Source organism: Terrapene carolina, unplaced genomic scaffold, assembly GCF_002925995.2.
Source record: "Terrapene carolina triunguis isolate 2854851 unplaced genomic scaffold, T_m_triunguis-2.0 Scaffold627, whole genome shotgun sequence".
Taxonomy (NCBI): domain Eukaryota; kingdom Metazoa; phylum Chordata; order Testudines; family Emydidae; genus Terrapene; species Terrapene triunguis.
In genome coordinates this window covers 257,185-272,803 of record NW_020664978.1, presented here as the reverse complement: position 1 = coordinate 272,803, position 15,619 = coordinate 257,185, and the positions used below count along the sequence as shown (strand labels likewise).

The window sequence follows — 15,619 nt, the reverse complement described above, 5'->3', positions numbered from 1 at the left end:
TTAACTGATCATATTTCCCTTTTAAGCTATGCCTTAAACTAAAATATTTAGATACCAAAAAAAATCAAGATAACAAAAACACATCAATATTGACAATCCCTGGGTGAGAGTGAAGGCTCTTTTGTTGTGACAAAATATACATTTCTTCCTATTTGATGAGGTCAATTAATCTGGCCTAGATTTTTAAATGTGTTTAGGCATTACTGCACTCAGCATTGCACCACCTGATTTAGGAGTCTAAACCTCATTTTCAAAAGGGATTTAGGCTCTAAGTACCTAAAGCATGTTTGAAAGTGAGATTTGGGCACTTCAGTCACCAAGTGTTGCAACACTGAGCGCAGTATTGCCTAGATACCTTTAAAAATATGGGCCTATGTGCTATGAGGGCAGTGGAACATTTATGATGTCCTTAACTATTAATTTCTTTGTTCACAAATCCAACAGGAGACAGGACTAGATGAACCTATGAAAAGCAAGCATAAGATAACGGTGGGGAGGGATGTGTCTGAAATTGCCTACTGAGGTTGGGGCCAGTAAGCCAGAGCTGCACTCACCTGGTCATAGTACTTGTTGATGTATTTGTAGAGTTCATGCAGAGCCACCACGGAATTGAGTTCACCTGAGTAATTCTATGGTAATAGAACAAACATATAATTAGCCAAAATCTCTGGGCAACACCAAGACAATTGTTCACACAAGTTCTGCTGCCCTGGGAGCTCAGTGGGTAAAGCTCAAGAAAGCCTCTAAAGCCAGCTTGGGAGCAAGGGCAAAGGGATTTAGAGAAAAACCTAGAAAGTAATAGTGGCACACATGGACCACATTTAAGGGGAAAGGGAGCAGAGACCCAGTTGCTCCTGCACTCAGAAGCTTTAGCTACATGGGTCTTTTTCCCCCTAAAACTTTCCATTGGTGCTAGCAATGGTGTTGGGGCTAGCACAGACAAGACACCAGCAGCCACTGTTTTTTAACCGCCATGTGGTCTAGACCTCCTGTGAGCCAAGTCATGATGCAGTGGTTAAAATGTCTGGCCCCTGCCAACACTAACACGGGAATTCTAGTGGGATATTCTAGGGAAAAAGGCTAATGCAGACCCTGTGTCAGGGAGGCAGACTGCCCACCCTGTGGGACCCAATGGAAAATGCACTGATTTCTGAAATAAGTTGCTTTATTTACCCTTGACAGCTCAGCCAGGGCAGAGTTCATTTCCTGGTCACTGGCGGAGATGGTCTGGCGAATGTCCGCATAGTACCTAAGCAATGGGAACGCATGGGCAGTTAATGCGGTATCTGCTCCTCTGCTGCCTCCTCCCCCTGCCAAACAACCCAGCTGTCCCCACCTGCTCACTCAGACTTTACCTTTCTACCATCTGCTTGTAGCGAGGAATGTCCCGGGCATAGAGCAGCTTGTTGATTGGCGAGTCCTTTAAAGGCCAGAAACAGACTGACAGGTTACAGAAACCAAGACCAGGGAGAGGAGAGACAAATGCCGGGTTCCCACGAGGGCAGGCAGCCTCTGTCCCTTCTCTACTCTCACAGAGGTGGGCAGAACCTGTCCCTTCCCTACAAGATGTGCAGAGAAGAGGCAATCCCCTCCCGCAACAGGGGCAGGGAGGCCCTGCCCCAGGCTCCAGGGACCCACAAGGGTTGCCAATTATGCCAACATTTCTCAACATGAGCACAGACTAGGGACCATTCCCTGCCACCTCCAGAGTGGGGAGTTCAAAATCTCACTGTGCTGCACACACTGGCTGCTTCACCCCACCTCCATGCTTACCCGCCCCAGCTTGTGGTCGGCAATAGTACAGGAATCCATGAAGGTCTGGGCAATGACCAGGAGCACGGCATCTACATTGTCCGATGTCTGCACATCAAACACAAACTGTGGATTTTTGATTATGTTGATCCAGAACCTGAGGGGTAGGCTGCAAAGAGGAAAGATGAGGAGAGGCAGGGATGAGTATCATGCCCTCAAAGAAGATACTACCCCTGCCTATTGCAAAGCACTTCAACATCAGCATGGAGTTCCCAATTCAGCTAGAACAGAAAGGTTCCCAAGCCACTGACAACTGGCCACAGAGATTAAATCTAATGGAAGACCCAGCAGCCAGTGCTGTGCATTCAAAAAAAGGCACAGATGAGCCTCTCAGAAAGCAGAATCCCTTTTGCTGTGAGAAGTTTAACTTTTATCACATCACATTCCCAGAAAAGCCATCCTGTGAGGCCTCTCTCAAACCCAGAGTCTATGGACAGCCACATGCACGTCAAAAGCTGCAGGCTGAGATCTGGAGCTGTGAGGGTTAATAAGGCCATTCTGCAAATCAGGAAACCCCATCTTACTGTACTGCTGAGTCACTAATCTCCTCTTTTACAAACACATCTCAAGGTAGATCTAGGGCTGTGGTTCTCCAACTTTCCTAGTGCAGACCACATCTTTACAGAGATACTGTCTCTTGAGCACCTTCCCCATCTCACTCACCACCACTTAATGCCCTTGCTCGCATGCAGGGCAGTACTCCTGAATTTATAGCTGTCTTTAGTGCACTAAGTGCTTTGTCCTCTGAAGAAGAAATTACTTACCTGTTCAGTAACTTAAGTTCAACATATTTTGTCCCTATGAGTGCTCCACTGTAAGATTTGCACACCCTTGTGCGCTCAACTGAAGATTTTAGTTAGCAGAGTCTGTGCCTGCCTGTGATAGCCCTGTATTGAGAAGGGCTATCGAGGTGCACTGAGCCCGGATCAAATGACCAGTCACTTCCGGAGTAGAATCCACCTCGGAAGCTTCATAGCAAGCTAGCATACACCCAGATACCCACATACAGTCTCTGAGTTGAGATCAGGTGGCCTCTCTTCCTCTTAGCAAAGGAACCTGAAAGGCTTAGTTCTGCCAAGGTAAAAGGTGAGTGCTTGCCTTACATCCAGAGTATGGAGACTAACTTTTCCCCTCAAAGAATGAAGCTTTGGGTAAAAAACACGAAGTCGAATGTCCTGGTTGACATGAAACTCTGAGGAGACCTTAGGCACGAAGAGAAGAAATATATTACCGTATGTGCAATGTGCCTAGTCATTTGATGGCATCATCATCAGCCAGGTGGAGATCTGGTAGCCCACCACCAAAATAAGTCAGTGGGCACTCATCAAGGATATACAACATAGTCTGATGTTTACCACAGCTGCATCGTGGGTCATTAAAAAAAAACATTTAAAGAGATTGCAGCCAATCACTGGCTGCACAGTTGCCCTGTCCTGTTCAAAACCAGTTCAGTGATGACCACAGATGCCTTGGCAGAAGAGAGGATGAAGGCATAGGATCACCTTACCATTGTAGAATTTAGTGATGATGGGGGAGGTGAGATCAGCAATCCCCTAGCTTGCCCATCATTCTGCCCGACGTGATGGCTACCATAAACGATGTTTTGAACAAGTAGCAGAGGAATGAATATGTAGCCATAGACTCAAAACGGAAGTTCCTTAAAGTGTTGTGAGAGAATTTGATGTGCACTTGTCACAATCTTTTACTGACAGCATATACCACCAAAGAGCTGAGAGAAACAAACTAAGCCTAAAACGACAAAGAAGCTACAAAAGCAGTGGGCACTACTCTGAACTGTCTCGAGACAAAGGTGGCTGAGAAGGAACTGGAGTGGTAGCGAGTTTGCGCCTCCCTATATATGCTCACAACAGAGCGCGAGGATGTCTAGTGTCCAGGTGTGGACCTATAGACACTGCTAACTAAAAATCTCCAATCGACAGTGCATGGGTGCACTCATCCTACAGTAGAGCACCCATAGGGACATATACTCAAAGAAGAACAAAGGTAATTTCACACACACTACTCTGCATTTCACCTCCCCCAATCCATCTCTCTCTTTCTCTCCAATGGAAATAGGAGCTGCCAGCACCATGTGACCACCAGCAAGTACTCCAGGGACCACAGTTTGGGATTCTCTGCTCTAGGGAAGTGTCAGGCTGCAACTTTGGCTCCATACCTATTTGTCTTCCAGATATGAATGGTCTCAGGGTCCAGGATTCCATGATGCATTGCTTGGTCATCTAACAGGTCAAAGAAATATTTGACAGCCAGAGGGACAGGGCGGCTGGTGCTGAGGATTACCTGGAACAAGTCATCCACAAACTTCTGCAGGGTCCCCTGTGGACAAGCCAAACAAAGATAATGCAAAATGAATAGGAAGAATGTAAACAAATATTTTAGCGCCTGGGTAGGGAAAAGGTTTTCATAGAATCCATGGCCAGAAGTGATCATTGTGATCACCTAGTCTGACCTCCTGTATAACATAGGCCAGAGAACTTCTTCAACATAATTCCTAGAGCAGATTTTATGGAAAAAAATCCCATCTTAATTTAAAAATTGCCAGTGATGGAGAATCCACTACAAGCCTTGGTAAACTGTTCCAATGGTTAATCACCCTCATGGTAAAAAATTTACACTTTTCAGTCTAGTTTCACCTTCCAGCCATTGGATCGTGTTAGACCTTTCTCTGATAGACTGAAGAGCCTAATATCACACATTTGTTCCCCATGTAAGTACTTATAGACCGTAATCAAGACACCTTCTCTTTGTTAAGCCAAATAGACTCAAGGAGCTCAATCTAACACTATAAGGCATGTTTTCTAATTATTTCATCATTTTTGTGGCTCTTCACTGAATCCTCTCCAATTTATCCACAGACTTCTTGAATTCTGGGCACTAGAACTGGACACAGTATTTCAGCAGCAGTCACACCAGTGACAAATATAGATGTAAAATAACCTCTCTTCTCCTACTCAAAATTCCCGTTTATGCATCCCAGGATCACATTAACCCTTTTGGCCACAGCGTTGCACTGGGAGCTCAGGTTCAGCTGATTATCCACCATGACCCCAAATCTTTTTCAGAGTCACTGTGTCCCAGGATAGTCCCCCATCTTATGAGTATGGCTCGCATTCTTCGTTCCTTCATGTATATATTTACATTTAGCCACATTAAAATGCATGTCGTTTGCTTAAGCACAACTTACCAACCAATCCAGATCACTCTGAATCAGTGACCTGTCCTCATTATTTACCACTCCCCAATTTTTTCGGTAACCTGAAAACCTCATCAGTAATGATTTTATGTTTTCTTCTAGGTCACCGATAAAAATTTTAAATAGCATAGGGCCAAGAACTGATTCCTGCAGGATCCACTGGAAATACACCTACTCAATGACGATTCCCTATTTACAATTACATGTTGTGGCCTAAGAGCTAGCCATCTGTTAATCCATTTTATGTGTGCCATGTTAATTTTATATCTTTCTAGTTCTCCCCAACCAATCAAAATGTCATGTGGTACCAAGTCTAACACTGTTACCTTTATCAACCAAACTTGTAATCTTATTAAAAAAAATCAGTTTAGTTTAAAAGGATCTATTTTCCATAAACCCATCTTGATTGGCATTAATTATATCACCCTCCTTCAATTCTTTCTTAATCTAGTCCTGTATCAGCAGCTCCATTTTCTTTCCTGGGAGCAACGTCAGACAGGCAGGCCTATAATTACCTGGGTCATCCCTTTTGCTCTTTTAAAATACTGACATTCTTCCAGTCTTCTGGAACTTTCCCAGTGTTCCAAGTCTTACTGAAAACAAATCAACACGACCAGTCCATCGAGCTCCTCAGACACCTCGTTCAAAACCCTTGGATGCAAGTTATCTGGACCTACTCATTTAAATGTGTAATTTTAACAGCTGTTCTTTAACATCCTCCTGAGATCCTTGTGGAACAGAAAGTGTCATCGTAGGATAGGACATCCTCTGTTTTCCCCCCAATACAGAACAGAAATATTTTATTGAACACAGCTGCCTTTTCTGGATTACTATTCATAATTCTACCATTTCCATCTAGCAATACCGTTGTTAGGATTCTTGTTGTTCCTAATATACTTAAACTCCTTACTGTCCTTAACTCTGCTGGCCACAGATTTTTCCTCATGTCCCTTTGCTTCTCTTGTCAGTTTTCTACAAGTCCCAGCTTTTGATTTATATTAATTACTATCAATTTCCCCTTTCTTCCATTTGCTATATATTATTGTTTAATTTTTTATAGCTGCCTTCACTTCCCCTCTAAACCTAGTCAATTCTTTAACTAGTACAGGCTTCTTCCTTGACTGTGGGACTGTGGCTTTTGAGCATCTAGTAAAGTGTTCTTAAGCAATTCCCAATTATCATTCCCATTTTTCTGATTAAATTCTTCCATCCCAATTGATTTGGCTCAATTGTTTTCAGCTCATTGCAGGTCACTTCCCTTCATTCAGAAGTAGCCCTCCCATCAAATCAGAACCAGATTATATGCAAGGGGAATATTAAACTTGATCCTCAAATGGCTGGGAAACCAGAGGAAGTGTCTGAGGGTGGGTAAAGTGAGCAGAACCATGATAGGAAGAAATCAGAGATGGCCCATAACAAAAGTAACCAGCAAGATGGTGCAGTCCACAGGGCCGGCGCAACCCATTAGGCGACCGCTACAATTTGGGGGGCGGCGACCGCGGTGGTATTTCGGCAGCGGCACCTTCCGCTGCCTCTGTGGGGGGCGGCATTTCGGGATGGGACCTTCCGCCACCTAGGGCGGCAGAAAAGCTGGCGGCGCTCCTGGCAGTCCACATGCTGAAGACTGCTCATAGGTCAAGCTGAATAAGGAGGGGAAAGGGTCCTTCTTCAGATGCAACGAGGAGAGGATTTTCCATACTATGGTCTGAGTGAAATCCAGACTGAACTCAGTAAAGATGACTGTTATTGGGGAAAGGATAAGGGAGGGGAAAAAAATCAGGATTCTTTGCTGAGCATGTCTTTATTTCTGTAAGCTAAGAACAAGGAAACACAACCTTCCACAACTGGGTGCACGTGAGGAAGGGTGGACTTGTGTTTAAGACACTGGACAGACTCAAGAGATTATTTTCCCAGCCATGTCACAGAATCCCTGCGCAAGACACTAGTCTCACTGTGTCTCACGTAGCCAATGATTTTAGTTTATTGTTCATTTATTGTGCGATGTTACGATTAACTAAAATATCATATATAATCATTGTATTCCAAACAGATTTAAATTGTAGAATTATAGAAATACAAGATTGATCAGTAGTCAGAAGGGATAATTATGTATTAGGTATCTAAGTAAGTAGGGCTGAAATGTAAGGCCTACAGGGTGAGGCCTGTGAGATTTTAGCTTAGCCATACTAGGCCATAGGCTTAAGAAATGCTTGACATAAATGAGTGACCAAAGAATGACCCTATGCCACAAGATTATAGGAAAAGATGTACCAATAGTGCAAAAAATTAACAGTAAGAGTAATTTTTTTGCTTACAAGATACCTTTTTTCTAACACATGCCCTAACTGCAGGTACACTACGTGCATAAATGCTAATGAGGTATAGTCAAAATCACATTATAAAAAAGAGGGTGCCCAGATTAGGAAAAATTAAGATTCCTGAGGAAACTCCAGCAGGAACCATCCCTCTACTGCTGATCAATTAGCAAGGCAGCCATCAGAATTTAAGAATATCGTTAAGAATGCGAGTATGATGATATTTGTAACTTGTGCATAGGTCTGTATAGAATTTCTATATGTTTGGTTAATCATAACTTTTACAAGTTTTATTAAAGGGACAGTTAAACAGACTAGACCTTATACTTGTGAGTACATGTGTGGTCGCTATCCTGGGTCTTTATGTGTCCTTGAGACTATATCTGAAGCAAGTAGCAAAGGTGACTTTCACTCGGGTGAGCTTTAAACTGTAGCCACCAGAGCTGAACCCACGGTAGTCTAATACTGCATTACAAAATTCACTTTAAATAAAATAAAAGGCTACACTCAGTTCCCATCTACAAAGAATGGTCACTTACCTTCAATGAGAGGCTGTTGTCCACATGGATCCCACTGTAGGTACGCATGTGCCCCATGAATGGGAGATCAGAATATTTGAACAGGAGTGTCTGTTCAACTATGCCTGCACCATGTGTGTCCTCGTGCCCTGGTCTCCCACCCGAGGGCATAAAGGGCAGAGCAGCTACAACCGTCACTCAGTTCTGTCACTAATTCAGAATGGCAGGAAAAAAGGCTCGCAAAAAGCAGGGCTGGAGGGTGGGCCGTGGGATCCGGGAGGATGACACGTCAAAGCAGTAAGATAAGTAACTGTTTTCAGTTCAAGTACACGTCCATGTGGATCTCTTCCTAGGTGACTGATAAGCAGTGGCCCATCTGGAAGGTGACACTGAGGCGTCCAAACTGACACTGACTGAACCTTGACTGTGACGCTACCTAACAAATCTGGCATCTCATCTTGCCCCAGGTCAAGGGCATAGTGGTTAACAGCAGCACGGGGCTGACTCCACGTAGCTGCCTTGTTGGGTTCAGATAGCTGAAGAAGGCAGAAGAGGCAGCCTGTGCTCTACTGGAATGAGCTCTGATGTTTGAAGGGTAGCAGCCAGGTGATAGCAGATTGAAATACACTGGGTAATCCACGGAGGTATTCTCTGGGAGATGGCCTGCCCCTGAGAGGCACCAGAGATGGCAACAAGACAAGGAGTCTGTCTGTAGGGCTTTGTCCTTTTCCGATAATAGAACAAGGCTCGTGAAACATCCCAGGTGCGAAGTTAGTTTGTCCCTGGAGAGGAATGGGGTTTGGGAAAGAAAGCAGGAGATTAACAGATTCATTTCAGAGGAGGTCTGACAACTTTAGGAAAAAACTGGGAATGACGTGTCACCACCGCCTTCTGGAATGTTGAGTAAGGAGGGTCAGCCATGAGCAATGCAAATTCACTGACCCGTCTGGCTGATGTGATGGTGAGCAAAAAGGCGGTCCTGCGAGTAAGGTGCTATAAAGAGCACACAGAGAGAGGCTCAAAGGGGGCTCCACTGGGCTTGTAAAGACAATATTAAGATCCCAGGTCAGAGGGGGTTCTCTGACTGGTGGATAAGCAAGTAGAAATCTAGATACTGTGGGATACAGAAAAAAAAAAAAAAACGAACATGACTACATGGGTGAGGGGTATGCTGAGATTGCTGCAAGATGGACTTCGAATGAGCTGAACAAGCATCCAGAGTGTTTCAAAAATGCAGAATATAAATCGAAGATTTTAGGTACCGAGGCTTTCAATGGTTCACGGCTGTGTTGGGCTACCCAAAATTAAAAATCCTTTCCATTTAAAGGAGTCAGTCTTCCTCATGGAGAACTTTCTTCTTTGCAGTAGGATATCTTGTAGCGCAATCTCTGTCAGTAGCACTCGGACAGCCTGGATACTGGCTGGTTGATACAATGATTTGTTATCTGGTTGAAGTATCTGACCTTGGTTTTGTGATACTAGGGTGAAAATGGAGCTCTATAGAGCTCCACTCATGGTTGGCAATGGATTTTCTCTAAATCATTGCTGGCTCCTGGAAGATGAAGAGCTATTGGGGTTATCCTGTGTTGTTGACATTTCTTTTCATCCCACAACATCTTTACAGGCATGGGGAGCAGTATAGTGTCACCATTCATTCTTGTCCATGGCTTGTTCCTCCATTAAGCCCAGCATCGTCACATCCCTATGTATGGTGTCCCTCCATCTAGTTGGTGGTTGGCCTCTAGTTTAGATTGACCTTGGTTGGGTTTGCATTATCATCTTTGGCATCCTGTCATGTTTGTCTTCTGCAGTTTCTTTACCATCATCTCTTTTTGATTGCAGCCAATCCCATACCCTGATTTCACATCCTACTCTCCTTCTAATTTCTTCATGTGTCTTTAAATCATTCCACTTTAAACCTGCCCATCTTTTGAAGAACTCTCCTCTCCACTACATCCAGCCTTCTGATGTCTGTTTAATTTAATACAGCTGCTTCCAGACCATAAGGTAATACTGTTAGTATATCGGTGTGATAAATTTTCACTGGGGTACCAAAGGTAGTGATTTTAGTCATCCATAATTCTGTCAGTTTCTGCCCAGTACCTGTGGCTAAGGCACATCTCCTTTTAACCTCATCTTTGATGGAATCCATCAGCACTGATCAAGCTTCCTAGGTACACATAAGATTCCACTTGTTCTACAACTTCACCACTGCTGCATTTCGAACACTTAATCTGTTGTCCCCTTCTCCAAGGTGCAGCCACTTTATCTCTTCGACATTTAATGTAAACCCAACTATTGTTGACACCCTGTCCATAAACCAGTCGTGGGCAACCTGCAGCCTGCACGTAGCCTGTCAGGGTAATCTGCTGGCGGGTCGCCAGACAGTTTGTTTACATTTGCACAGCCACCCGCAGCTCCCAGTGGCTGGGAACATTAAACTGCAGCCGCTGGGAGCTGCAGGCAGCCGTGCAAATGTAAACAAACTGTCTGGCGGCCCGCCAGCGGATTACCCTGACAGGTTGGGTGCAGCCCGCGGGCCGCAGGTTGCCCACCACTGCCATAAACTGATTGCCTCCTGACATGCAGGAGTGATGAATGGGCAAGTCCTGGCTTGTTTGCATAGTACACTGTAGATGTGTTGTCTGAAAATCTTCATGGTGGAATTGTGTAAAACAGGACGGAATGCTACAGAAGCTAACAAGTTCACTTGCAATTTTAGAACGTTTAGATGCAGGTTCATGCCTTTTTGGGACCAAGTTCTGTGTATCTGGAGTTGGTCCAGATGCATCTGTGATCAGCATCAAGGTGTGGAGAAAGGTACCCCATTCTGAAAGTTCTTGGGGGCCTGACCACCAATTCAATGACAATTGGATGTAAGCTGGAAGCATGATGTGCTTGTTCTTTCGATGTCTCATGGAGTGATACACTAGTCTCAGCCAGCCGAGCAATGGATGTGGGTGAATTCATCATGAGACCCAGCTCTCTGAATGGCAAAGGACATAGTTTAGGGCTGTGGTGACTTCCTAATGAGACCTGCCTTTGATCAGCCAGTCGTCTAGGTATGAACGCATTGTCTCCTCAGAGGTGCCACCACCACAGCTAGGCATTTTGTGAAGACACTTTGAGGTGGAGAAACTGAATGGCAGCACCTTGTGCTGGTAGTGATTGGCCCCACGCAGATACTTCCTGTGGGCTGGATGGATCACAACAGGGAAATATGAGTCTTGGAGGTCAGAAGCCATGAACCAGTTTTGAGCTTGAGAGAAGGGATGATGGAGGCAAGCACTGCCACCCTGAATGTGAGATGGCATCTGCATTTGTTCTGTCTTCTTGGGTCTAGGATGGGATGAAGACCCCCCCCTTTTTTTTACTTCAAGATAAGGAAATATCAAGAATAGAACCTCTTCCTCTGAACTCCAGAGATGCCTCCTCTTTGGCTCCTAGGTGAAGCAGAGAAGCCACATACATCTTTGGCTTTTTTGAGACGAATCCCTGAAAAGGGATGTGGGGCAAGCTGAAATTGCATGGAATAGTCATCGGAGACAACAGACAGAAGAGTTATCAGAATCTATGCCTACTGGAAGAACGTAAGCCAGCATCCAAAACGTAGGGTGTGGGGATGGCTCCTGAGTGGTTCAAGTGCGGCTCTTCACCCCAACAATAAATGCATCTAGATCCACAAGAAGGTCCATGAAGGCAAGCTCATCTTTTATTTCCTTGCTGAGGCCAAAACAGAACTGGCGTAGCTGGGCCAGCTCATTCCAAGCCATACCTGCCACCAGACATCAGAAGCAGGCTGCATACGTTGCAGCTGACCCTGAGGCCTGACAGACTCCCTGTAGGGCAACCTCTGCATTGTGAGTTCAGCGTGGGTCATCAAAGGTCCTCAGGAAAGTGTCCCAATTGGCCAGTATGCCACCTTTGACTGATCCATCAGGCAGGCATTGGGCCATAGCAGGAAATGGAGCCTGTAGTGGCTCATAAAACCCTGAAACTGCTAGGGGTCCCATCGCAGCACTCTGGTAGCAATACCGTGGGTTTGGGTTCTGAAGGCAACATGGGCCATGGGGCTGTGGGAGATGTTCCCGCTTGCAGTCCTGTGGTTTGTTCTTGCAGGGAGCGGTTTTTCTGCCTGAAGCTAGCAGGGCCGGCTCCAGGCACCAGCTTAACAAGCAGGTGCTTGGGGCGGCCAAGGGAGAGGGGCGGCACCTGCGGCAATTCGGGGGCGGCAGGTCCCTCACTCCCTCTAGGAGCGAAGGACCTGCCGCTGAACTGCCGCTGCCGATTGCGGGTTTTTTTTTTTTTGCTTGGGGCGGCAGAAATGCTGGAGCCGGCCCTGGAAGCTAGTCCACTGTGGCCAGTAAGGCTTGGTTTTTCTGCCTGTAGACCAGTGATCTGCTCCTGGAGGCTCAGTGTCTCCATGGGCCCTGCGGTGCTGTACTTGTGGGCTCCATACCTTTTTCTGTTAGGATAAGCCTATGAGGAGACCAAAGTGGTCTGAGCAAACTGTAATGCCCAGTGGCTGAGGTGGGCTGGGGGCAGTCCAGAGCAGTAGTCAAGAGCTGCTGAGAAAGCTTCCTCTACCTGTTAAGGCTTTTATATAGTACAGATACCAATAAGAGTGTCGCCTGTCCATTCACTCAGGGGCCTGGATCCTTTAGGCCTTTAGCATGAAGGCTGTTGGGCAGTGGCGCTGATTCAGTGCATCACCATGGCACAGCAGCTAAGGCTGGTACCTAAAAACCTGGCAGGCTGGGTTCAGTACTGGGGTCCTGACAATTGTTTGAGGAGTTATAGCTTCAGAGGGGTCCCAGGTCTTCCTCATTCTTGTGGAGAATGAAAAACACAGCGAGCTGCAACCTAGCACATGGCTCTCATCAAGACAAAAAACATACAGTGGCTGTGGCCATCTGGGAGTGGAATGAGACCATTGCAGGATGGACATGGTTTGAAGCTCAAGGGCTCTGAATCTGGCATTTTGGCCCACACAGAGGACCAAGGGACAAATCAAATTTAGCTTTTGGGTTTTTTATATGTCTAGAATAAAATAAAATAGGGAGGAATTTTAAAGAGAGTTAACCATAACTACCTAATTTTTTGCAGCTGAAGCTAAGGGCAGCAGGCAAATGCCGCTCATTCCATCTTGTTGCCGCAGGGGGTAAGAGGGGACTGAATGACGATTGCAACTGCCCTGCCTTTTATGCTGTTGGAGGTGAGGTGCATGAGCATGTGCATGGTGCAGGCATGACCCAATGGACACTGATGTTCAAAGGATTCTGATCTCACATGTATGGGGCACATCCACCTAAAGTGGGATTCACACGGACACATACTCGAAGAACACGAGAATAACAACATTTCTCTCCTTTAGAAGATTGCTGGAAGGCTAACTCCCTTAGCATGTGTAACTAAAGATATTATGGTGCTGGAGTTACAGGGAAGTCAACAAATAAATACATCAGTAATCTGGGCAACAAAGAATTATTTCCTCATGTGCAGTGCTGCACAGCTGGCAAAACACACCCTGGGGCTTGAGGGTTTAGCACCAAAGCACCAAGCCTTGGCCATTGTGGAAGGAAGTATCCTAGCCATGACCTAGTTTAGCTAATCCAACACTATGTTCTTTCCTACCTTCATAGAGAGGAGACGTGTCAAATAAATTTCAGGAATGGCCTTGGCTCGCTCCCGATCCCGTAAGCTTCCTCGCCTGTGTTTGGGGAGCTCTGGCTCTTCAGTTGGTTTTACTAGGTGCCAAAGTTTTATTCCACCCTCATCTGCATCCTCCAGCATCGGCGTTTCTGCAACATAAATACTACTGAAATCTCTAGGCTCCCCTCAGAGACTGGCCACATTGCTCGGAGCCACTTGCTGCCCTTACAAGAAAAAACAAGATTTCTCTGCACTAAGGGAACATGCAGCAAGATAGAGATTGTGCCCAGGCCCTAGGTTTAACAACTGGTGGGCCTATTAGCTATGGATTGCACCCAGCCCCTGCGGTTAGCAACTAGAAGATTCCAGCTCAAGCTGGACTCTCCTTGCTGGCCCTGCTTCCCTGTTTTTAGGGGCCTCTGGCTCCCAGACACTTACAGAAGCCCCCGGTGCTGACAGTTTGGATATCCTGTCAATGCTAATAGTGAGGAAGGCCCAACTCACCTAGTAGCTATTGGGGGTTACCATAAAGCTATGTCTATTGCCTGGGAGAACAAAGTCCTAGCTTGCCAGCTGATGGGCTCTGTGAAACTATTTTATGAGGCCTTAAGCATCAGACTCACTCTCTCCAGGGATGTAATCCTGATTCTCCCTGGGGATATGTTTGGTCAGACGTGGGACCAGAGCTACAGTTGCTCCATCAGGCACCTGTGTACAAGCAGAACTCGGGTTAACAATATTCTGCACATTTCTCCTTCTCAGTGTGACAGACAGGCTTTATAAAGTTAAACAGCCCACCCACGAGGAAGAATGGTCTCCTGGTTAGAAGAGGGGACTAGGACTCAGGACCCAGGGTTCCATTCCTGGCTCTGCTACTGACTCACTCTGTGAGCTTGGTAAAGTTTCTTCAACACTTAATGCCTCAGTTTCCCCATCTGTAAAAAGGGCTGTGAGGTGCTTTGAGGCAAGGTAAGGGCAAGGTATTTTAAACATTATTTTTCATTCCCAGCAGCCTGATCCCAGCTCTGGAGACCACCATCTGCTATACTGGGCATGTAGCCCTTATATTGACTTCAGCCAGTAAGCCTGTCTCATGCTGACAGAAGAGGTACACAATTGCAGGTCTGCAAAAGGTGTATCAACAATGACAGCAGTGAGATACAGTCTAGTGCAACCCAACTTCTAAAACCTTAAATAAAAGAAGATACTGGGAAAGAAGGGGGCGAGCCGTATAGAGGGAGAGTGACGGCAGATACTGCGGTGAAGGGTGCATTTGACAGAGGCTAAAGAAGAAGTGGAAGATAATGGTCCATTCTGGCCTTAGAATCAATTACACAGAATGAAGTGCTGAACAGCACTGCTGCTGTTTCGTAGCCCCACAGATTTTCCAAGTACCCAGAAAGGGACCCATTTGTCTAACCGTTTTTCCTCACATTCCCACAATCCTTGTGTGACTGCTGCTTGGTTCTTTGATGGCGACAAATCTATGGTAGGAGTAGGAAGAGGTGCACAAAATTTGCTTTCAATTGTGAGTGAAGGTAGGATTTGAGTCTCAATTTCCAGAGTCAAAGGACTCGGGCGCTAACCAACAGATCCACCAAGCCTGCCCTGATTACAGCATCTCCAGAAATTAGCTTAGGGATATATATTCAAACATCAGACACCCGTTTGCCCCCCCAGCATCCATGCCTCAGGCTGTCAGAGGTGGAGATGCAGAGTACAGAGGAGGTTACACTGACTGAACAGCGGTTCCTGTGTCAGGAGCAAGTCAGAGGCTTCACCACATCACAGGTGGGGCTAGAAAGGTTCTTTAAATGGGATCAGGCAGGAGTCAGATCTAGAGGTGGAGTGTACACCTGAAATTGAAGGTCACTGAGAAGGGGAAGGGAAGAAGGATACTCAGTTCTGACCTTGTAGTGCTGAAGAGTGTTCAGGCGCTTCCAGGTTCCCTGAATGACAGAGGTCACATCCTCATCGGAAAGGATCAGGTGACCAGCCAGACCTGATCTCCACTCTACAGTCATCAAAACACAGAAAACGGAAAATAAAAATAAAATGTTTACTGTGAAAGCTGAACTGTCTTTAAAACTTTCTTGTATATTTCACTT

General features: G+C 45.8%; 1 protein-coding gene across 4 annotated transcripts in view; it reads right to left on the bottom strand.

The window, feature by feature from the left end:
- PLXNB1 (plexin B1) overlaps positions 1-15,619 on the bottom strand; it is a 138,529-nt gene that overhangs the window by 4,270 nt on the left and 118,640 nt on the right. For all 4 annotated transcript variants that reach the window (XM_029913384.1, XM_029913386.1, XM_029913387.1 and 1 more), the window contains 8 exons: positions 15,422-15,525; positions 14,135-14,219; positions 13,494-13,660; positions 3,989-4,149; positions 1,774-1,921; positions 1,356-1,420; positions 1,174-1,249; positions 555-629 (listed from right to left, as the gene is read on the bottom strand). In XM_029913384.1, coding sequence (XP_029769244.1) covers positions 555-629; positions 1,174-1,249; positions 1,356-1,420; positions 1,774-1,921; positions 3,989-4,149; positions 13,494-13,660; positions 14,135-14,219; positions 15,422-15,525 — 881 coding nt within the window. The remainder of the gene's footprint in view (positions 1-554; positions 630-1,173; positions 1,250-1,355; positions 1,421-1,773; positions 1,922-3,988; positions 4,150-13,493; positions 13,661-14,134; positions 14,220-15,421; positions 15,526-15,619) is intronic.